At 38.8% G+C, this 23,149-nt stretch overlaps 3 protein-coding genes and 1 pseudogene across 25 annotated transcripts in view; 2 read left to right on the forward strand and 2 right to left on the reverse strand.

Moving 5' to 3' along the window:
• The window catches only part of LOC137244029 (uncharacterized), a 54,384-nt gene extending 41,205 nt beyond the window's left edge, over positions 1-13,179 (forward strand). Inside the window, exons 1-5 of one of the 6 annotated variants that reach the window (XM_067772462.1) lie at positions 9,561-9,813; positions 12,009-12,217; positions 12,316-12,501; positions 12,559-12,715; positions 12,778-13,179. In XM_067772462.1, the coding sequence (XP_067628563.1) occupies positions 9,699-9,813; positions 12,009-12,217; positions 12,316-12,501; positions 12,559-12,715; positions 12,778-12,902 (792 nt within the window). In that variant the 5' untranslated portion in view covers positions 9,561-9,698 and the 3' untranslated portion in view covers positions 12,903-13,179. Of the gene's footprint in view, positions 1-9,560; positions 9,945-10,057; positions 10,187-10,746; positions 12,218-12,315; positions 12,502-12,558; positions 12,716-12,777 lie in introns of those variants that run through there. The other 5 variants (XM_067772463.1, XM_067772465.1, XM_067772467.1 and 2 more) reach the window with 5 other exon arrangements.
• LOC137244030 (protein transport protein Sec24C-like) overlaps positions 1-23,149 on the reverse strand; it is a 41,587-nt gene that overhangs the window by 4,780 nt on the left and 13,658 nt on the right. For 3 of the 11 annotated variants that reach the window (XR_010950765.1, XR_010950763.1, XM_067772468.1), the window contains 5 exons: positions 3,072-3,298; positions 2,782-3,011; positions 2,248-2,724; positions 2,010-2,188; positions 1,821-1,954 (listed from right to left, as the gene is read on the reverse strand). Coding sequence is in view for 1 of the 11 variants with exons in the window: in XM_067772468.1 (XP_067628569.1) it covers positions 2,840-3,011; positions 3,072-3,298 (399 nt within the window). In the remaining 10 variants the exon portion in view is untranslated. Of the gene's footprint in view, positions 1-1,820; positions 1,955-2,009; positions 2,189-2,247; positions 2,725-2,781; positions 3,012-3,071; positions 3,299-3,362; positions 3,750-7,321; positions 7,878-7,938; positions 8,445-23,149 lie in introns of those variants that run through there. The other 8 variants (XR_010950761.1, XR_010950758.1, XR_010950760.1 and 5 more) reach the window with 7 other exon arrangements.
• Positions 9,781-11,352, reverse strand: LOC137247271 (transcription termination factor 4, mitochondrial-like; annotated as a pseudogene).
• On the forward strand, positions 15,922-21,596 carry LOC137244028 (protein transport protein Sec24C-like). 8 transcript variants are annotated; one of them, XR_010950755.1, is made up of 12 exons: positions 15,923-16,008; positions 16,631-16,696; positions 16,758-16,922; positions 16,983-17,234; positions 17,299-17,525; positions 17,586-17,802; positions 17,875-18,215; positions 18,269-18,556; positions 18,616-18,794; positions 18,850-18,983; positions 20,624-20,973; positions 21,033-21,589. XR_010950755.1 is itself a non-coding variant. In XM_067772461.1 (6 exons), exons 2-6 carry the CDS (start codon positions 16,652-16,654, stop codon positions 17,958-17,960), a joined length of 735 nt encoding a protein of 244 aa, XP_067628562.1. In that variant the 5' UTR covers positions 15,922-16,008; positions 16,631-16,651; the 3' UTR covers positions 17,961-18,091. The 8 variants fall into 8 exon arrangements, 2 of the variants coding, with proteins under 2 accessions (XP_067628562.1, XP_067628561.1); XR_010950756.1 differs by having other exon boundaries at positions 17,022-17,234; XR_010950751.1 differs by lacking the exon at positions 16,983-17,234 and having other exon boundaries at positions 18,626-18,794; positions 21,033-21,596.

Below are 23,149 nucleotides of genomic sequence, written 5' to 3' on the forward strand. Positions count from 1 at the left end.
ACCTCAAAAGCCTAAGGCAAAAAAGACAGGTGGAGGTAGCCCACGTCACCCCGAATGTGTTAGAAGGGGACCAACAGCCAGATGGTGCTGTGAGTCGCACAGAGGAACACCCGGCACAACAGGTACAAGAGGCTGAAGGGGGCTTCGAACACTCTAAACCAAAAGGGCTAGAGGAGGACGACGACGTCACGATGAAGGTGCTGGAGGGGGACAAGCAGCCCATTGGTACTGCGAGTCATACAGATAAACCTCCACCACAGTAAAGTGGCGTCGAGCGACTGATCCAGGAGCCGCGGTTTCCATCGGGAGGAAAGGGTTCTGGACTTAGCGCGCGCGGATTTGGCGTTTACTATGCGCAAACGGAAGGACGGGTGCGAGCTGTAGTAATGGTAAGGAAACAGCAGCATTCATATATGCTGCCTAATTACACTACTGAGGACCTCGTAGTGGTGGTGAAATCGCCGGGCTCAGATGGTACATGTCCGGCCATGCTACAAGTTTCAAGTAGGGCGGTCGTGGGATGGCTTAAAATAATATTCGATGGGTGCATAAACTGAATCATGTACCGCACTCTTGGAGAACTGCTCGTGTAGCTTTCCTACCAAAGGCGGGGAAGATCGGTCACGTGTATCCCAAAGATTATAGACCCATAATTTCTGCTCAAAACCTTTGAGAGGCTGATAGATGTGTACATAAAGTCCAACGTGGATGAAAAGCTGCTCTCCACAACACAACAGGCGTACACCAAAGGCAAGTCAGTAGACACCGCATTGCATAGGGTGGTAATAAGCATAGAAAAAGCCCTGGAATATAAGGAATATGCTCTAGAAGTCTTCTTAAGCATTGCCGGGGCTTTCTAAATGGGCGATTATTGATGGTCTTAATTACGTTAAAGTACATCCAGCCTTACCCAGATGGATCGACTGCATGTTAAACTGCAGTAAGATTACATCGCAATGGGGATTGTACGCGGCCACGAAATTACTGGACAGGTGCACTCCGGGTGCTATCACCTCTGCTGTGGACGCTGGTCATTAACCAACTGCTTAGGGGATGACGTTGCATATGGTCTTGTTTACAAAGAGGTACAAGGTCCCTAATTGGACCAGGCCTAAGTTAGGAGGGGCGACCCTACGGGGAAACCTTGCACAAAATATCTAGGAATGATCCTAGACAGTAAGCTGTCATGGAAGCTCAACGTGGAGGAGAGGGTGAGGAAGGCTTAAACGGCACTTTATGCATGTAAAAGAATGCAAAAGAACCGGCATATACGATCAGAAGGAACTCGATGACGATGCCTCAAAATAACAACCAAAAGCAATAATTATCATTTCACTGACACAAATTTTATAGTTTTTTCTTCCGGAGTTGGACACAATCTTTTCATAATTTTACTTAACAATTTAAGATTGGCGGCCACCGTGGTGTGATGGTAGCGTGCTCCGCCTATCACACCGTATGCCCTGGGTTCAACTCCCGGGCAAAGCAACATCAAAATTTTAGAAATAAGATTTTTCAATTAGAAGAAAATTTTTCTAAGCGGGGTCGCCCCTCGGCAGTGTCTGGCAAGCGCTCCGATTGTATTTCTGCCATGAAAAGCTCTCAGTGAAAACTCATCTGCCTTGCAGATGCCGTTCGGAGTCGGCATAAAAACATGTAGGTCCCGTCCAGCCAATTTGTAGGAAAAAATCAAGAGGAGCACGACGCAAATTGGAAGAGAAGCTCGGCCTTAGATCTCTTCGGAGGTTAACGCGCCTTACATTTATTTTTTTTTTTTAATTTAAGATTAGAAATTTTTTTCAATTTGTATTTTGACTTACCAGCAACAACAGAATCATGTTTAATTGTACGCCGCACAATCATTATAGCATCATGTAACGAAGCTCAGTTTCTTTCAAAAATTGTTCGGCACCGCCACGTAAAATCAATGTATATGTTCTAGCATTAACGCAACCTTTAAATAATTATAAACTATAAAAATGAAGTTAATGTCAAACCCACTATCAAACCTTGGAAAATGTTGAAATGTTCACCACCAACTTGACGTTCTTCAAAGTAATCACATTGACCCAAAACACTTGAATTAATATCATTAGCTGTAGTCATAACAGCTCCACCACAAGCTTTCATTGTACGTTTCAAATCTTCTTCTGGTACACTAACAGAACATTTCACGATCTGCAAAATACTGTGTACCAACATCACCAATTGGTAGTTTAGAAAACACAACATTGGCACCTTACTTACCTATTTTATTGTACAGGAGACGCCATTCAGCATTAACAATTTTCTGATACTCTTGGACATTGCTGTGGCAGAGCATTTTTCCAATAAAGCACTTTGTTGTTCCTTTGATTGGCGCTTCCACATGTACAGCCATGTCATTCTAATATAACAAAAAACTTACCTCAGCATTTTGAAATTTGGTGATGTCTACTAGAGTTTTACGGCTGGATTCACAATATCCAATAGTTTCATAATGGTTGCCCCATCATTTGAAATTGTGGCCTTACCACTGGAATCAACAATATGCTTGTCCATACTACGTGAACCCAATTGAATGCGAGGCATTGATGTGGATATGAGTTGAGGTTTACCATGAGAGCTATCGGTACCCAAGCATTTTTTACACAAATACTCATGTACCCAATACAAGTTCAGGACGTTCATATTTATCGACACGCTGTCCGGTATGGCCCAAATGTTGGAAATATGCAGTTGGCACTGTTGAGAAAAAATATGTATCAATGAACACAAGTAAAAGTGAAAGATTTTTTTTACCATCTCTTGTTACTTTACACATTAGACATTGGAAACGACGACCAGCATCTACAAGTTGCTATTGAGCCTTGCAACGATTAGATCTAATTGCACCCAATTCACCAAAATTTACAATGGGTGGCTCATATTCACCCTCAACCGTTCGTGCCATTGGTGAGGCGTTAAGTGTAATGGACAAAGCTGTTGTTTTTAATAAATCAGCTGTTGCATGTATGCAATACATAGACGACCTGCAAAGAAGAAAGATCAATGTAATTGCCAAACAAAACATTAATTTCGATTATCGATACCTAACGTAACGTGGCGAGGAGTTACCCTGATCTTCTACCACATATTTTGTGGTCACCAATGGTGGTAATAAACCCTGTTCATTAGTAATAAAAGCACCACCAGCGCTATTTTGATTTTCAATGATAACGCTTATCGGATTTGGCATCTGATCGGGATCTAAACGGCGTTGGGATTGATCATACTGTTGCGGCTGTTGATATTTACCAGTAACAGGTGCAGGTGGTTGCTAAAGAAAATAACACAAAAATAATCATCAGCAAAGTTGTAAATTATTAGTTGTATGAGCATACATTATAACCAGGACGTCCGGACGTGTCCGGGTATTGGGGGTTGACACGCCTTGGGTAGTTGACTGAGCATTGGCGTCTGTCCAGGTTGTGTTGGTGGCATCATAAAAGCCATCAATAACAAGTACCAAGAATATATCCGCGGCATACCTGCCGACCAAAATGATTCAAGGGGTTCGCTTCCCAAGGCAGTCGGTTCTATGTACCGGAGCGACTCGGGATTTTTCCCGACCAAGGACTGTCATTTCAGTGTGACCCCATTTAATTTGTTTCGTCCCTCCCACAAATTGTCATCCTCCCAGCAGCTCCTTGCAGCAGGACTGCTACATATTCTCTTACTCCGGGAAGGTATCGAACCCAATCCGGGTCCGTCTCCTGACCCCGGTCCTGAGAAATGGTTTTGCTGCATTTGCCAGAAAAGAATCTTTTTAGGACGGTCATACTCTGTTCAGTGTGTCTCGTGCAAGGGATGGTTGCATCGGACAGGTTGTTCTGGGCTTGATCCCAAAACCCGACGTCCACGTAACTTTTATAAATCTTTTGTGGCTCCTTGCTGCTCACGCCCAAGGGCGTCCCGTAGTCTACGCCTAAGCGTATCCCCACTACCTTCCAGCAGCTTCGCTGCTCAGCAAGCCACAACAAGTACCCGCTGCTGCTCGCGCCCCACGGCGCCAACAACTCAAACAGCTGATACCACTCATAACTACTACCTTCGTAGTAGAGCTGGTAGCAATGCTGAGCATCAGCCCCTGCCCCCGTCTTCTTCTCCCCCCCCCCCCCCCTCTTTTTTGGCAGCAATCGTGCAGGTCAGGGAAACAGACTCTTAGTCCCTGCCTCCGTTTGCACCGTCTGCCAGCACAGAATATATAGGTTTGCGACATCCGCTCAATGCAGCTCCTGCCTTGGGTGGTGCCACTTTCCTAGATGTTCTGGTCTCCGCGACGGCAACCCCTCGACGGGTTTCATCGCGCCATGTTGCCAGGTCGCAAACCCAAATCATCCGGGTACCCCAATGCTTGCCCAAGGGCGCCCAGTCCCAAGGCCACAACAGTAATTGCGTCCTGGCCTTCCACAACCTAGGCGTAGTCACCCCTCACTTACCCCTAGAGTGGCGGCGTCACCCCTCATGCACTTCAGAATTCTGCAGTTCAACTGTAATGGACTAACTGGGAAGATTACGGAGATAGTCGATTTCATGAAGCGGCACAACATCCGCATTGCTGCGATTCAAGAGACTAAACTCACAGCAAGATCTGCATTGCAGACCTGCTCTGGTTATAATGTCCACAGGAAAGACCGCGAGAGCGGAAATGGAGGCGGCCTCGCGTTTATTATACACCACTCTGTGCAATATCATATATTTGATCCTGGCATCGACCGCAGTGACAATGTCTTAGAACGTCAAGGCCTATCTGTCCGGTCAGGTGATGCAAATCTAGAAATCATCAACATCTACATCCCTCCTGTCACCTGTTGCCCCAGTGGATACCGCCCTAATATCGAGGCCTTACTCACTGGCAGCAATCGAATTATCTTAGGCGATTTCAATGCCCATCACGACCTATGGCATTCAAACTTGCGGGCGGACAGTAGGGGTGAGATGTTGGCGGATCAAATAGACGAAACGACGTTCTGCACAATAAACGGAGACGCCCCCACACGTATGGTAGGAAGCTGTCATAGCTCGCCAGATATCTCAATCGTGAGCGCAGAACTCGTAAACTGCGTCAGCTGGCAGCCGATGGTAACATTGGCATCCGACCACCTGCCCATACTTATTTCGTTCGAGCGTACCGCCGACTTCATCGTCACCGAAAAACGCACTTTCATAAACTTCAAAAAAGGAAAGTGGGAAGAATATAAATCTGCAACAGACAGCAGCTTTGCTGCCCTCCCTATCCCGACTGGTGCCCGCCAAGGGGATCGTGCCTTCCGTAAGGTCATTGAATCCGCCTCGGCACATTTCATTCCCGCCGGGAGAATTCCCGAAATCCGGCCCCACTTCCCGGCGGAGGCCGCGAGCTTAGCGAGGGAACGCGACCTTATAAGACAGCTTGATCCAGGCGACCCCCAAATAAGGGATATAAACCAACGCATCAGATTGCTTGTGGACGAACACAAGCGGGCGAAATGGGAAGAGCACCTAAGAGGTTGTAACCTCTCTACCGGTGTAGGTAAACTTTGGTCCACCGTAAAGTCCCTATCGAATCCGACTAAGCACAAAGACAAAGTTTCCATCGCCTTTGGCGATAAGGTGCTGTCGGATGCGAAAAAATGCGCGAGCGCTTTCTGCCGACAATATATAATGCATCCTACGGTCGACAAAGATAGACGGAGAGCCAATAGACACGCACATAAACACAAACTCAGCGCGTCACCAATTACCATCACCGCTAGAGAGATTGAGGACGCCATTGGTCGCGCTAAACCATCCAAAGCAGTGGGCCTAGACGGCATAGCCATGCCGATGCTTAAAAACCTAGGGAAAGAGGGTTTCAAATATTTAGCGCATGTCTTCAACCTGTCTCTTTCCACCTTTGTCATACCCGAGAAATGGAAAATGGCCAAGGTGGTTCCGCTACTAAAGCCTGGGAAACCAGCTAAGTGGCAAAGACGCTTGAAGCCATTTTGCTCCCTTATTTCCAAGCACATTTGCAGCTAGCCCCTCATCAGCATGGCTTCAGAAAACTCCATAGCACTACCTCCGCGCTAAATGTCATTAGCACCCAGATAAATTGCGGTTTGAATCAATATCCCCACCATAGAACAGTACTCGTAGCGTTAGACCTATCAAAAGCTTTTGATACGGTCAACCATGGCTCGTTACTGCAAGACCTGGAAGGGTCTACCCTTCCCCCATGTCTTAAAAGGTGGACCGCAAATTATCTGGGTGGTCGGCAGGCATCGGTGCAATTCAGAAACGAATCATCAAAACAAAGGAGAATTAAACAAGGGGTGCCACAGGGTGGTGTTCTATCCCCGCTTTTGTTTAATTTCTACATATCTAAGCTACCTTCACCACCGGAAGGAGTCACAATCGTTTCCTACGCCGATGACTGCACAATAATGGCCACAGGCCCAGGCCCAAAGATCGATGAGCTGTGCAATAAAATAAACGGCTATCTCCCTGATCTCTCCAGTTTTTTCGCCTCGCGAAACCTGGCATTGTCACCGAGTAAATCTTCCGCGACCTTTTTTACAACATGGACGCCCCAGATGTCGACCATATTGAACATCCACGTCGATGGCACTACGCTACCGACTGTCCTACACCCCAAAATCTTGGGTGTGACGTTTGATCAGGATCTACATTTTGGTGCGCACGCAACCGCAATTGTTCCAAGAATTCAGAGCCGTAATAAAATCGTCAAATCCCTTGCTGGCAGTACCTGGGGAAAAGATAAAGAAACGCTCTTGACCACATACAAAGCAATTAGCCAGCCGATTACGTGCTACGCGTCACCCATATGGTCGCCAAGCCTAAAAACCACCCACTGGAAGAAACTACAGGCCTGCCAAAATACTGCTCTCAGAATCGCCACGGGCTGTCTTCTTATGTCCCCAGAACACCATCTGCATAATGAGGCGAGAATACTCCCCATCAGGGATAGAAATGAGATGCTGACCAAACAGTTTCTGTTGAATACCCAGAAACCTGGGCATCCCAACAGACATCTGATTGACGAACCAGCACCGCCTAGGGGCCTAAGGAGTCATCTCCGTAAGCATTTTGAGGAAATACGGCACCTGAGAACCCAGCCGTATGAAGCGGAAAAACGCAAGCAGGTCCTTGGTGAACTCCATAGACAGGCGTCGGCCCTTTATGTCGGGAATTGCCCGGTGAATCCAGTACTTGAAGAAAAATATCCAGGTTCGCAGAAGAGGAACGCATACTCCCCAGGGAAACGCGTGTCACTCTTGCTCAACTTCGTTCTGGATACTGTAACAGGTTAAACTCTTACCTATCCAGAATCAACCCCGACATACAAAATGTATGCCCTGCTTGCAATGTGTCCCCACATGACACCAACCATCTCTTTAATTGTAATGTGGAACAAACGCCTCTAACACCCCTTTCCTTATGGTCCACCCCTGTTGAAACGGCAAGTTTCCTTGGACTCCCGTTAGAGGATATTGATGACAATTTGTGATCGGTCGCGGCTATTAGGTGGGGCGAGCATTGCTACAACAACAACAACAACATTCAAGGGGTTGTGATTGCCAACCTCACCTACCCGTGGCGAATCCTGTACCTAACAATTTGGTGTGAACAATTGGTGCCAGTTAACCCTCTGAAATAATCGGCGCAATTGTACGCCATTGTGTTGGCATTAATTAGGCAAAATGCAAAAACTTTTCATCCTCCTCGCGTGACCATTCTGTCTTCTTTAAGCTAGGATCAAGCCATTCGTACCAGCGTGCCTTACATTGCTTGGCAGATTTGCGATGCAGCAGTGATACAATACGTGACCACTGGTTTTTGCCATATTTCATTACAGCTACTTTGAGGATTTCATCCTGAAAGTTATCAATTTAGTTAATAAACGGCCAAGAGTAACCAGTCGCGTCAAATGCTTACCTCAGTGTTTCTCCACACACCACCTTTTATCATTATTCGCGGCATGGTGCTATATAATTGTGAATTCTTTCGATGAGCACAAAAATCAAATCAAAAATTTTTGTCGAAATAAACAGCAAAAATCATTGTATATTAAAGACTTTGGGAAAATTTTAGAATAGCACCCCCGAGTTCGGGGTAAAACTTGGTATCAAATGAAAGAGGGAGTTCTCCCGATCACAAATATATATATTTTAAAGTGCGCAAACTTATAATTTAAAAGTTATTTGTTGTTAAAGTTTGCAAATTTAACAAATTTCTATAGAACTTTAAATTACAATTTACACATCTTTCAAAACCCTTAATCCACATACATATCTATATAAATTGGCAACGATAAACTTAAATTGCATTTTAGTATATTTCACATTTCATTTTTGCATTGTTTTCACTTATTATAAATGTTTTTATTAAATCAATCGCGCTTTTGTAGCAACATGCACATATATATATATATATATATACATATATTTTATTTATGACATATATATACGTATACACATATAAAATTTGTATAGAAATTTCCAAACTTTAACACCAAATTACTTTTAAATTATAAGTTTGCGAGCTTTAAAATATATATATATGTGATCTGGAGAACTCCCTGTTAATTTTAAATATTTCCGGAGATATTCCATTTAAAACTCTCAAAATTGAAAAAAATTCGACCACCAAATGTTTTGCTGTCTCTGCTGAATTAGAAATGGCGAATTTTTTTGCACGCAAAAATTACGTATTTTGCTATCCCTATAAAAATAATAGGTGCGAGAGAGCACGATACATTGTGGGAAAGCTAAATTTGTCAACATGCTATTTCATTTGAAGAATTTTTCATTCCAAATCGTCACCCATACTGACTATCATATGACTATCATCTGATTGTCAGCAATGTCAACCTAACGATCAGCGCCTCATACAAACTTTCTATCACAAACTTAAGGGGACTTGCGCAAATGTGATGTAAACAACTGTGTGCGTGTGAGTTCTTGTCTCCTTCTTATACACCAACATGTCCTACTGATTAAGTATATAGCCGTACTGCTCACTCTCATTCATTTTCCTGGATCAGTGCTGACACTCTAACTATCAAAAAGTGTCATAAATGATAGTTTACTGTAGATATCAGGTTTGACTGTTATACTATCATAAATGACCATTGTTATATTCCCCCAAAAATGAAACAATGCTTTTCGCTTTTTATTTACTTTATTTCATTACGTTTTTAATTTTGTACGTGATAAAAGCATACGTGTTTCTTATTTGTTTAAAATAAATAGTTTTATAAGAATTCGAGTTCAAAATGTTCAATTTAAATTCAGAAAATACCAAAACAACAGAAGAGCGCTTTCCTCATGCGGAAACACGTTTAAAAATTAATCACCACTAACCACTATTATTTTTCGCGTATCAATTTTTTGAGTGCGTCCCACACATTCCGACAGCTTTTGGTATTTTTTAATATTATTTTCGATTTTTTTTCTTTTAGCATGGAGCTTTGAAATGCTCTCTTTTTCATTTTTTAAACTTATTTTTTATATGGTTTTCGTCGGCTGAAAATGGCGGAATTTAAAAAATAACAAAACAACCGTGATAATCATTTGATTGTCATATGACAGTCAGTACCCAGCAAAAATCTAGTGACCAAAGATGGCGACCAACAACAAAATATCCCACATTGTTCCACAATTATTAGTATGGCAGAATGAGATGGCCTAATTGAAATGCCCGATACATATATGCTTGCCTTTTCTTACATGCTATGTACCCTCAAATACGTCACAAAAATTTTATGCGAATCCACCATTTGTTATTTTCAGCTTGAAACGCAACAGCAGAGTAAGAAAAATTTATTTACAAATAATTTAGGATATAATAAAAACTAAATTTAAATTAAGTGTTGTGTGCGCTACGGTATTTGCATTTATATTTTCCACAAAGGAACCAAAATCAAGTGATTTTTAATGGATGTAGGTTATTGCATTTTTGGTAGCATCTGCGTACAGTGAATAATTCAATTCGTGCATATAAAAAACGTTTATACATAAATTAATATGAGCTATGGAATTTTCAATGAAACTAGGTGCCGTACTATTGGTGTCCTGTGAAAATTATAGATGTAAATGGTGAAGAAAAAGAATTTCCATTGACAAAAAGTGATTTATCAACATATGTTCCCAATCGCTTAGCGCTGAGTTTTGAAGCAGAAGAGGTACGTCATTGCATTTTAGAGCACAAAACACAAAGTGATTTACTTGATCATAAAGAAAGTTTGGCATTGTAATATATTGAGGATCAAATTCGTAGACAATTGGGCGTTACTTACGCAGAGGATAAAACAAATTTGTGCAAATTGTTCGAATAAGAAATTCACATCGGAATTTTAAAACAATTGTTTTTTTTTTTTTAAATTAAATTAGTATATGTAACATGTAACTAACAAAAATATCTACGAGCTTTTCAATGCTTTTTTATACCCGCGTACTAGCTGCATATCCTCATCTTCGTATTCAGCATCCTGTTTTCGTTTCAATTCCCGTGCGTACAAGTCTTTAAATGCTTCAAATTCAGCAAGTGTAACATGGCACACCTTAGTTGCAAATGCATTGTCCGATTTATTGGTTATTTGATATAAAAGTGGATTCTTAGTTGGCCCATCTGGATCTACTTTAAGTGGTCTTGGTTTGAATAGACCCAGTCTTTCAAGAAAGACATGGCGGCAACGTATCTCCTCTAATGGCTTAGATAACGCTTCTGATTTTATTTTTTCAGGTATTTCCGCACGCATTACCTCTTTCAAGTACGTCACCTTTTCTTCGGCACGTCGCTCCGACTGTTCAAGTAAATCCGGACAATTCATTAACAATTTCCAAACATTTTTGCTAGTGCCAGCAAATGATTTCAAATAACCAATATGTTTACGTAAACGCATGTTTTCGTTCACGTCTAAAAGTTCTGGATATTTTGTTAGCAGTAAAAACATTAGCTTCTCGGTGAATTGAAAGCTGCGCCAAAATTCCATTGCATCAACTAGACGTTGTGTCGGACGTGCAAACACCTCCGGATTACCGGTTGCAATGCGCAGGAAATTGCTCGTATTGAGACCGTGATTCATGAGTGTTTCATGTGCATTACGCCATTGTGCCGGGACACTCTAGCCAACAAAGGATTCACTCTCACAGCTTCGTCTATGTGCGCTTGATCCAATGGTGTTTCATCATCGAGCACTGTGCTCACCGTACTTGGTGTTGATAGCTGTTGGTCATGTATGAACTAAATTAAAAATATTCATTAACTCATTAATTTTAATCTTACTTGCTGTCTTCTGTGAAGCAACGGCACATATTTATTGGAATTTGTTAAAAATTTCCGCAACATTACGAAAGCTATAGGAACCTCGGTTCAAAACAAATAGAACAGCAGATTGCGGTGATGTGATGCCGTACTGTAAATGGCCTCGTCAAAATGGCTGCGTCACAATCGGCGCTTTCAGGAAACTTGTGTTGAGCAACAATGCAAAGAGGATAAATAAAATAAGAGCCACCAGTCTGCTACGAGTGGCGAGTAACTCCCAGAAATCAAAAAATATATGCCGAATTTTTTCAAAGAGGGACATTTTTGAATTGTCTCGCATTTATTCCTACAGTGTAGATACTTTATGCAACTGTGATTTTTGGAAAGAGAATTAATTAGTTAATTAAATACAGGCGGAAAAATAAACGCAAGTACCCCACGAAAATGGTTAGAAGACATTTTATGCACATCTCGCCCAAAAAAACAGCGACTTCCTCTTAGAAAACATTGAGCATACGTCTCTTCATAATTTATCCTCTTTGCTTTGGCTTTTTACGTTTATCGCGTCACTAAAGCTGCAGACATTGGTGCTTTATCGGTAACCTTATAACAGCTGATTCGACCAACCTTATGAGAATCAATGCAATCAATTATTGGTGCCGCTAAGATCGTAAAAATATCGTAGCCAACCAATTGGTTTTTGGTTTACCGTCGTAACAATAAACAGCTGATTACGTTAGGGATACGACTACATCATCGATGTAGCACAACACAGCGCGTCCTTTCACTCCTCCTTAATACAACGAGTACCGTTTTGAATAATGCGGCTACTTCCTTAACCAACGAAGGAACATTCCCTACAACAAACGAAAATATAATGGCGATACTACAAACAATATTACAGAAGCATATCGACCTGGAATTTAGATTGACTAAGATTGAAGAAAAGGTGCATAGTGAAATATTGAACTGTTATTTGTGAAACCCTAGTAATTGTAGCCGCAATACCTTGATTCTCTTTAATTATTATTTATGCTATAATTTCAGCTTCCAGAATTGGCAGAAGTCATGGCTCAACATTGGAAGAAAACGCACAAAATAGTATGCCGTATCAGCGGAGAAATGGAAAATGATACTCACACCGAGCTCTCTATCGTTATGCCACTAACATCGTTGGATTCAGTTTATGACATTGAGAAAAAGTTGGACTCAGATGATTATCAAGAATCAATGGTATTTTTGAATATTTTTAATTGTATTTCATAACTTAAATTGGTGGTTTTCATTTAGAAATCATATATCTTTATGCTGAAAGATGCATCATCAGACATTATTGGAGTAATGAGAAAACTTTTCTCTGACAACGTTCTTTTCAATTTTAACTGGGACGGAGTACATGGCAAACGATCTTTATCTAAACTGAAACTCGTGAACAGCGTACTTTTTGGTAGTGTAATTTAAATTGTTTTAAAATGTCATTATTTTCATTATCCATTCCTATTAATTTAGACGTTTTCAAACTGCAAGGCAGGATCGACTTCGAAGACAGCATGAGACGGTGTTTAACGCTGAGCCGCAACCGGCATAAACAAAGGCGGTATCTGAGCAATAAATCCAGCTCTGCAACAGCATAAGCCTACATACAACAAACGAACAAGACACACTGAAATAATCTTGATTAAAAACTATATAAGAACCTAATAATTCTAAGTTTTTTCCTACGTTCCTATTCTAAGGTTTTTATGCCTAATTAAAATAATATTCAACAATCGCCCAAAGTTTGCAGAGAATTTTAAAGCAATTTAATTGCAACGAATTTGTCAATAATTTTTAACCAAAAATTTATAAACTAGATGTATAAGAAATAAGTATTTTGAATATACATATTTGTGATGAACTTAACTGAAATAATTCTAAGTTTTTTCCTACGTTACTAATCTAAGCTTTTTATGCTCTAATTAAAATAATATTCAACAATCGCACAAAATTTGCAAAGATCTTTAAAGCAATCTAATTGCAACGAATTTGTCAATAATTTTTAACCAAAATTTATAAAATAGATGTATAACAAAAAATATTTTGTATATAAATGATTGCTGATGAATTTAACTGACAGTACCAATACCATCAACTAAATAGTCCTTATAAATATTGTAATCACATAATTCAAAACAAAAAATTACTATGAGTACCTACGTTTATTATTGCAAAATCACGAAGAAAAAAAATTGCATGAAGTACATTCAATCTAAAATTATTCCACTGAATGCATATATCGCATTTTAAACTAAAAAATGTGAAAACTTAAAAAAAATTCAGATCGGTACTTAAGTGTAAATCGATCCATGAAAGCATCGTGAAATAACTTTTTTTTGGTACTTAACGTTATCGTTTAGCCTGGTTTTGTTACCCATTTTGTTATTTTCGTGGTATAAATCAACATTCAACACAAAGTTACTCTGATTATGAGTTGAAATACTTTAAGGGTTAGGTTGCGATATGTAAAATTACATATTTTTGTACACAGTTCTAAAATGTAAAGGAAAAAAATGTATATTTGTGTATTAATTAAATTATTCAAAAGATATTGTTATATTAATGATATAGAGAAGCGCCAACACGAATGCAAGTGGTTTCAAACCACTGGTAGGCAATTCACCACTTTAACTGTCAGAAAAAATTTTAAATTGTTTATTTTATGTAAAAAAAATTTGAAAGTTGCAATTGAAGTTCTGAAAGCTCAGGAATTTCAATTTAAGTTCAAAAAATTACAATTGAAGTTCACAATTTTCAATAGAAGTTCAGTAAATTATAATTGAAGCTCAGGAATTTCAACTGCAGTTCAGCAAATTACAACTGAAGTTCCGAAAATTACAATTTAAGTTCAAATATAATTTTCTGAACTACAAACAGAAATTCTGAACTTCCATTTTAATTTTCTGAACTACAAATAGAAATTTTGAGTTTGAATTTAAATTTTCTGAACTTGAATTAAAATTTTTGAACTTAAATTGTAACTTTCGAACCTCAATTGCAGCTTTCTGAACTAAAATAAAAAAGGTATAGCATTAAAATTGGCGAATTACAAGTCAACTTACTCAAATTGTGAATTGCCTACTCGCGATTTGATGGTTTACTGCAACCAATAGTTTTATTAGTTCTTCTCTTTTGTTTTCTATATCATTAATTAATTTATTTAAATTTCCCTTAACTTTGTTTGCATACAATCGCATACAATAAAATTTGTATTTATGGGTCACCAACAAGACTGAAAAACTATTCCTTAAGACTTATAGTTAATAATTTACAACTATTATAAATAATGTAATATATTGTAAAAATGTTTAATAAAAGAAATGTTAATAGATTTGAATTAAAGAAATATTTTATTTATATAGCAGTATAATCCAAGTAAAAAAACGGTCATAACACTAGTAAAAAGACGGTCATATTAACGTAAAAATACTCGTAAAGTTACAGGTATATAACTCAAAAAATGATTGCCAGAACGTGAATGTAAGAACAGTACAGCACTATAGTTTGTTTACTTTTCGATAACCTAAAACCGTATATGTGTGAGCAGTATGGACAATCACATAAATAGGTACGACGGAATGGACTGGTCACAAATGTTACTGCTGCCCTGTACAAATGCTACTTAGCGATTTACGTGTTCCATCGACACAGCTGTTAGTCATTTTCCTAGTCAATTTACGGGCACATTTTTGCTGGGTAGTGACAACATGATTAAATCGGATAAACTGTTCTCGCATTCATAAAATTCCGTTGAGAATTATGTATCTGTCTCACATGCATAATGGTATCTGCTGTATGTTCTTTTGTTCTGTACCAGGTGTCCGAAGCTTTCCCAGTTTGAGTTCTTTTTCATGATTATAGGCTGTCGTTGGGTACATGCGGACATGCGTGAGCGAACAAAGGAACATACATAAATTTGAGTATCAATGTTTACGTCAGGGATGCACCTTAACGTTAAGCTAATCGTTTATCAAAAAATTTCCACCGTTTCCGTTGAAACACTTCGAAATATTATCGATAAAGAAATTATCAAGATAAATTGTATCTCGTTTTTAACCGAAACGAAAAGCTTTCGTTAACGTTAAAAACGTTAACGAAAACGTGATACTTTATGTTTGAATTGTGCTGGCAATGCTATAGCCATGGTGAAGCCGTAAGGTGGCAACAACGAGCGCACATACACACACAAACTCTATGTAATTTGTTTGTGTAATTCGTTGGTGGTAATGTCAAAAATACTCTGAGAAGTGTTCGTACTGTCAAAATTCATGAGAAAAGTTGCAATCAGCTTGGATAATGCTTTCACCTTTAATGACTCCGCCATCAATCAGCTTTGCCAGCATAGTTTGAAATTAATAATCAACATAAACGATTTGATTTCGTTTTGATATGGCAGAAAACGAAACGAAATCATTTCGTTAATTTGACGATCTTACCCTGCAAAAATCGTGTGACCAAAAACGCACACAGCCACACGAATTTTTGACAGGGGTGACGATTTGGAATGAAAAATTCTCCAAATGAAATAGCATGTTGACAAATTTAGCTTTCCCACAATGTATCGTGCTCTCTCGCACCTATTATTTTTATAGGGATAGCAAAATACGTCATTTTTGCGTGCAAAAAAATCCGCCATTTATAATTCAGCAGAGACAGCAAAACATTTGGTGGTGGAAAATTTTTTCAATTTTCAGAGTTTTAAGTGTAATATCTCCGGAAAGATTTAAACTTAAGAGGGAGTTCTCCAGATCACAAATATATATATTTGAAAGTGCGCAAACTTATAACTTAAAAGTTATTTGGTGTTAAAGTTTGCAAATTTCTATACAAATTTTATATGTGTATACGTATATATATGTGGCAGAGCACAGCTTTGTAATGTCATCAATAAAATATATATATATATATATATATATGTGCATGTTGCTACAAAAGCGCGATTGATTTAATAAAAACATTTATAATAAGTAAAAACAATGCAAAAATGAAATGTGAAATATACAAAAATGCAATTTAAGTTTATCGTTGCTAATTTATATAGATATGTATGTGGATTAAGGTTTTGAAAGATGTGTAAATTGTAATTTAAAGTGCTATAGAAATTTGCTAAATTTGCAAACTTTAACAACAAATAACTTTTAAATTATAAGTTTGCGCACTTTAAAATATATATATTTGTGATCGGGAGAACTCTTTCATTTGATACCAAGTTTTACCCCGAACTCGGGGGGTGCTATTCTAAAATTTTCCCAGTCTTTAATATACAATGATTTTTGCTGTTTATTTCGACAAACATTTTTGATTTGATTTTTGTGCTCATCGAAAGAATTCACAATTATATAGCACCATGCCACGAATTATGATAAAAGGTGGTGTGTGGAGAAACACTGAGGTAAGCATTTGACGCGACTGGTTACTCTTGGCCGTTTATTAACTAAATTGATAACTTTCAGGATGAAATCCTCAAAGCAGCTGTAATGAAATATGGCAAAAACCAGTGGTCACGTATTGCATCACTGCTGCACCGCAAATCTGCCAAGCAATGTAAGGCACGCTGGTACGAATGGCTTGATCCTAGCATAAAGAAGACAGAATGGTCACGGGAGGAGGATGAAAAGGTTTTTATTTTGCCAAATTAATGCCAACACAATGGCGTACAATTGCGCCGATTATTTCAGAGGGTTAACTGGCACCAATTGTTCACACCAAATTGTTAGGTACAGGATTCGCCACGGGTAGGTGAGGTTGGCAATCACAACCCCTTGAATCATTTTGGTCGGCAGGTATGCCGCGGATATATTCTTCGCACTTGTTATTGATGGCTTTTATGATGTCACCAACACAACCTGGACAGACGCCAATGCTCAGTCAACCACCCAAGCCGGGTCAACCCCCAATACCCGGACACGTCCGGACGTCCCAGTTATAATGTATGCTAATACAACTAATAATTTACAAATTTGCTGATTATTATTTTTGTGTTATTTTCTTTAGCAACCACCTGCACCTGTTACTGGTAAATATCAACAGCCGCAACAGTATGATCAAGCCCAACGCCGTTTAGATCCCGATCAGATACCAAATCCGATGAACGTTATCATTGAAAATCAAAAAAACGCTGGTGGTGCTTTTATTACTAATGAACAGGGTTTATTACCACCATTGGTGACCACAAAATATGTGGTAGAAGATCAGGGTAACTCCTCGCCACGTTACCTTAGGTATCGATAATCGAAATTAATGTTTTGTTTGGCAATTACATTGATCTTTCTTCTTTGCAGGTCGTCTTTGTATTGCATACCTGCAACAGCTGATTTCTTAAAAACAACAGCTTTGTCCAGTACACTTGCCGTCTCACCAATGGCACGCACTGTTGAGGGTGAATATGGGCCACCCATTGTAAATTTTGGTGAATTGGGTGCAATTAGATGTAATCGTTGCAAGGCTCATATGCAACTTGTAGATGCTGGTCGTCGTTTCCAATGTCTAATGTGTAAAGTAACAACAGATGGTAAAAAAAAAATCTTTCACTTTTAGTTGTGTTCATTGATCAATATTTTTTCTCAACAGTGCCAACTGCATATTTCCAACATTTGGGCCACACCGGACAGCGTGTCGATAAATATGAACGTCCTGAACTTGTATTGGGTACATGAGTATTTGTGTAAAAAATGTTTGGGTACCGATAGCTCTCAAGGTAAACCTCAAGTCATATCCAACATCAATGCCTCGCATTCAATTGTGGACGCTGTACGCACTACATTGGGTTCACGTAGTATGGACAAGCATATTGTTGATTCCAGTGGTAAGGCCACAATTTCAAATGATGGGGCAACAATTATGAAACTATTGGATATTGTGCATCCAGCCGTAAAACTCTAATCGACATCGCCAAATCTCAAGATGCTGAGGTAAGTTTTTTGTTATATTAGAATGTGTAGAACAAAAATGTTTCTCTTATCAGGTCGGCGACGGCATCACTTGAGTAGTACTTTAAGCAGGTGAAATCTTAAAACAAGTTAAACCAAATTTTGAGGAAGGCGTGCATGCACGTATCATCATTAAAGCTATACGTAAAGCATTATAATTATGCATGACCAAAATATGACATGGCTGTACATGTCGAAGCGCCAATCAAAGGAACACCAAAGTGCTTTATTGGAAAAATGCTCTGCCACAGCAATGTCCTCCAATGTCCAAGAGTATCAGAAAATTGTTAATGCTGAATGGCGTCTCCTGTACAATAAACTAGGTAAGTAAGGCGCCAATGTTGTTTTTTCTAAACTACCAATTGGTGATGTTGGTACACAGTATTTTGCAGATCGTGAAATGTTCTTTTGGTGTACCAGAAGAAGATTTGAAACGTACAATGAAAGCTTGTGGTGGTGCTGTTATGACTGAAGCTAATGATATTAATTCAAGTGATTTGGGTCAATGTGATTACTTTGAAGAACGTCAAGTTGGTGGTGAACATTTCAACATTTTCCAAGGTTTGATAGTGGGTTTGACATTAATTTGATTTTTATAGTTTATAATTATTTAAAGGTTGCGTTAATGATAGAACATATACATTGATTTTACGTGGCGGTGCCGAACAATTTTTGGAAGAAACTGAGCTTCGTTACATGATGCTATAATGATTGTGCGGCGTACAATTAAACATGATTCTGTTGTTGCTGGTAAGTCAAAATACAAATTGAAAAGAATGTATAATCTTAAATTGTTAAGTAATATTATGAAAAGATTGTGTCCAACTCCGGAAGAAAAAACTATAAAATTTGTGTCAGTGAAATGATAATTATTGCTTTTGGTTGTAGTTTTGAGGCATCGTCTTCGAGTGCCTTCTGGTCGTATATGCCGTTTCTTTTGCCAACTACCTGTAAGGCGTTAAACTGATCAGTAACGTCGCCGTGGCCTCGTTCAGTGTAATGTGTAATGGCGACCCCAAGTTCCTCGTGTAAATAGGGGGTGGGGCGGGATGGCTTACGAGGTTTAAAGTGATGATATTAATCGTTCCCGAGATGGTTGCTGTTGTTGTAGCAGTGCGTCGCCCACCTAATAGCCGCGACCGATCACAAATTGTCATCAATATCCTCTAACGGGAGTCCAAGGAAACTTGCCGTTTCAACAGGGGTGGACCATAAGGAAAGGGGTGTTAGAGGCGTTGGTTCCACATTACAATTAAAGAGATGGATGGTGTCATGTGGGGACACATTGCAAGCGGGGCATACATTTTGTATGTCGGGGTTGATTCTGGATAGGTAAGAGTTTAACCTGTTACAGTATTCAGAACGAAGTTGAGCTAGAGTGACTCGCTTTTCCCTGGGGAGTATGCGGTCCTCTTCCGCAAGTTTTGGGTACTGTTCTTTGAGTACTTCACCGGGCAATTCCTAGCATAAAGGTACGACGCCTGTTTGTGGAGTTCACCATGGACCTGCTTGTTTTTTTGCTTCATACGGCTGAGTTCTCAGGTGTCGTGTTTCCTCATAATGCTTACGGAGATTACTCTTTAAGGTCCTAAGTGGTGTTGGATCAACAATCAGATGTCTGTTGGGATGTCCAGGTTTCTGGGTATTCTACAGAAACTGTTTGGTTAGCATTTCATTTCTTTCCCTTATTGGGAGTTTTCTCGCTTCATTGTGCAGGTGGTGTTCCGAGGACATAAGAAGGCAGCCCGTAGCGGTTTTGGGGGCAGCATTTTGGCAGGCCTGTATTTTCTTCCAGTGAGTAACCTTTAGGCTTGGCGACCATATCGGAGACGCGTACCATGCAAACGTCTATTTATATTTACCCCAAGTACTGCCGATTTATCGAATTATATTAAATGTTTGTTACAGCTCTGGGTAATGTCATATGGTCGACATTTGGCGCGGCCATGTTTTAAATAAGGTCACCAATGATTTGGTTGGTGACAATATCAGGTTTCGCGAGGCGACAAAACTGGAGAGATTGGGGAGATAGCTGTTTTTTTTTGTTTTTATTACAAAGCTCATCGATGTAGGAAACAATAGCATAGGCGTAGAAGCAATAGTGACTACTTGTGGTAAAGGTAGCTATTGATATGTAGAAGTTAAGCAGAAGTTTGAATATGAGTTTTTTAAGTTATTGCAAAAAAAGCGTTGAGGATTTTTATTATCTTACCAGGTACCTTCGTACATGTTTCTATGAATGAAGAATAAAACCTATTCAAACTCAATTTTGACCAGGACAAAGCCGCTGAGACTTCGCTATACTTTAACATACAATACGTTACCCCATTTTAGCACAACTATCATTTTTTGATTTTATTAAATTTTATAAAATGTTTCTTCATCTACAGTTCCATTTCGGTATTGGATGGTAAATATGTGGAAGAAATCTATGCGCGTAAATCGCAACATATTATCTTGGTCGAGCGTTTCTTCAATAGCTCTCTAGTGGTGATAGTGACAGCAGAGAAACCCAACTGTTTACAAATGTTACACTTCAAAAAGAATCAAAATATCTGCCATTGCGTCTACGGCTCAAATACCCACAGTATATAAATGAATCGAACGCACTTAATTGTCTGCCTAACGGATAGTATACACATTCATCAAATCGAAAATATTGCACCAAACGAACTGGGTCTGAATACTGAAACAGTACACATATTCAAAATCGATGAGAAGGCCGTGATGATGGTATAGGGTGAGTTGTTGACCAACATACGAAAACCACTTTAACCCATCTATATATTTGCATTACAGCTAAAGCTTTACAAACAGCAAAAATTGCTGGCGCCAAGCAATTGGAAAAGGCAGTGAAGCATTCATCACACTGTACGGATGGTGTAAAGTTAGAAACTGCTGTTGTAACAGCTGCCACCGACACAACGATCATCTCTACTTCGCCGAGTAACGGCTCGTCCGACTATCTATCGAAGACAGTATAATCATATCTTTTGCCAACACAGGTTAGCGATGTGCTTGCACAGGAAAATATTTCAATTGGAAAACAAAAACCAATTGAGAGAGTTTATTTATTATTAAAGTATTTACTTTTCTTTATATCAACAGTATTAATTTAAGTTGCAATATCACGTACATATATAATAAGGGATGTGATACGATTGCTGTCGGAATTAGATTTGAAACCAATCAATACTCCTGCTAAGGGTTGTAGAATTATTGCTTGAATGGTTAGATTTAGAACAATAATAAGTCTGACCCAATTACTAGTCGTACATTTTTAAGTTCATCAATTACGACAGCAATCTGATCCACGACACCTTTGAATATTCTTGATCTGAATTTCTACTAAGCTTTAAGTAGTATATTATTCAAATAATTGGAGTTTTTTCTAAAGCTTAATATTATTTTTTTGCTCGATTAGAAGAGATTGGAAAACAAAAACCAATTAAGCGAGTTTATTTATTATTAAAGTTCTTCTGTTTTATATGAACTGGATTAATATAAGTTCCAATTTCATGTACATATATAATAATATTGAAAATAATAAATATTGAAAATTCAATTTTTTTGGTTCATATTTTATTCATATGGCTGCTCCAGGTAAAGTAAATCTGCAGGTAAAATTCACGTTATATGGCGGTTATATAAATGGTAAAACCGCAGTAAAATTGATTGTCAAATGGCTCAAAAATGTAGAGTGAAATGACGGAAAAATGACCGCCATTTGGCGAGCATTGTGACGTGTGTGAGCAGCACAGTGCTATGCTCACATCCTATAAGTGGGAGCGGAATGCACGATCACATTAATAGGAACGAAACGGAAAATTTGGTCACAAAAGTTCATCACGCCCATGCAAACGTGACTATGAATATAACCGCTGCAGAAAGTCACAATGACCGTAAAATGACTAGTAAAATGACGTGGAGCGTTTTTGCAGGGTAACGTTAATAAACGAAACGAAATGACTTCGTTTCCTTTATTAACGTTGATTATCGTAACGAAATGATATCGTTTCGTTGGTTAAGCATGCCTGGTTTACGTCATCGCAGGGTCAGTATTGTCAATTACAAGTGTGAGTATATTAGTAAAACTATCAGCGTTTCTTGTAGGGTTTGTTCACATTGCCAAAATTAGCGTGTTGGTGTTAGACGAATGGAATGGAATGAAAACATAAAACTTAGCAGAATTTGTAAGTAGTAAGAAAATGTTGTAAATTCGTTGGCATAGATTAGATTGATACGAATCTTTTGCTTACGCTCTCATACTTTCGCTCTCACGAGGGATTTATCTTCTAGTTGTTGCTGGCAACAATCACAGATAAATCCCTCGCGCCAGCTGAAGCGGGTGCCAGAACAAAAAATGTGCCAGCCAAAACGAAAAACGTGTCAAAAATTTTGTTAAACTTTAGTTTGACCCATAACTGTAGAACAGCGTTCAAAAATTATGGGAAAAGGGATAAAAATACTTGTTTTAGTGCAAGTATTATTAGTTCGAAGGCGGAGGGTAAATATTATTTCCCAATCAAAAGTTATCACTAAAAATAAGTTTTGTAAATATGAACTCCCGATGCAACCAGTCCATTTTGATCACAGAACCTGGAACGCCAGACATGTAGGATAAGCCTTATCCATTAAATAATGTTAACTATTATATCATAGGTCCGATTTACTGAAATTTCAAAAGAATATATGGTTTTCACTGCGAGTTAAATGCGTTACAATATTTGACTAATTAATTTAATCGAAATGTAAATTTTACTTAGATTTGTTTATATTTAACTCTAACTAGTCGTATTATTGTAAAATAACTTTAAGGAAATAAATATTTTACGACTATCATTTTATTAAATGATTGAACCTATAATCGCCGAAATATATGTCAAAAATTCCCATTTTCAGATCTATTCATTTTT

The sequence above is a fragment of the Eurosta solidaginis genome, chromosome 3 (assembly GCF_040869045.1).
Source record: "Eurosta solidaginis isolate ZX-2024a chromosome 3, ASM4086904v1, whole genome shotgun sequence".
Classification (NCBI taxonomy): domain Eukaryota; kingdom Metazoa; phylum Arthropoda; class Insecta; order Diptera; family Tephritidae; genus Eurosta; species Eurosta solidaginis.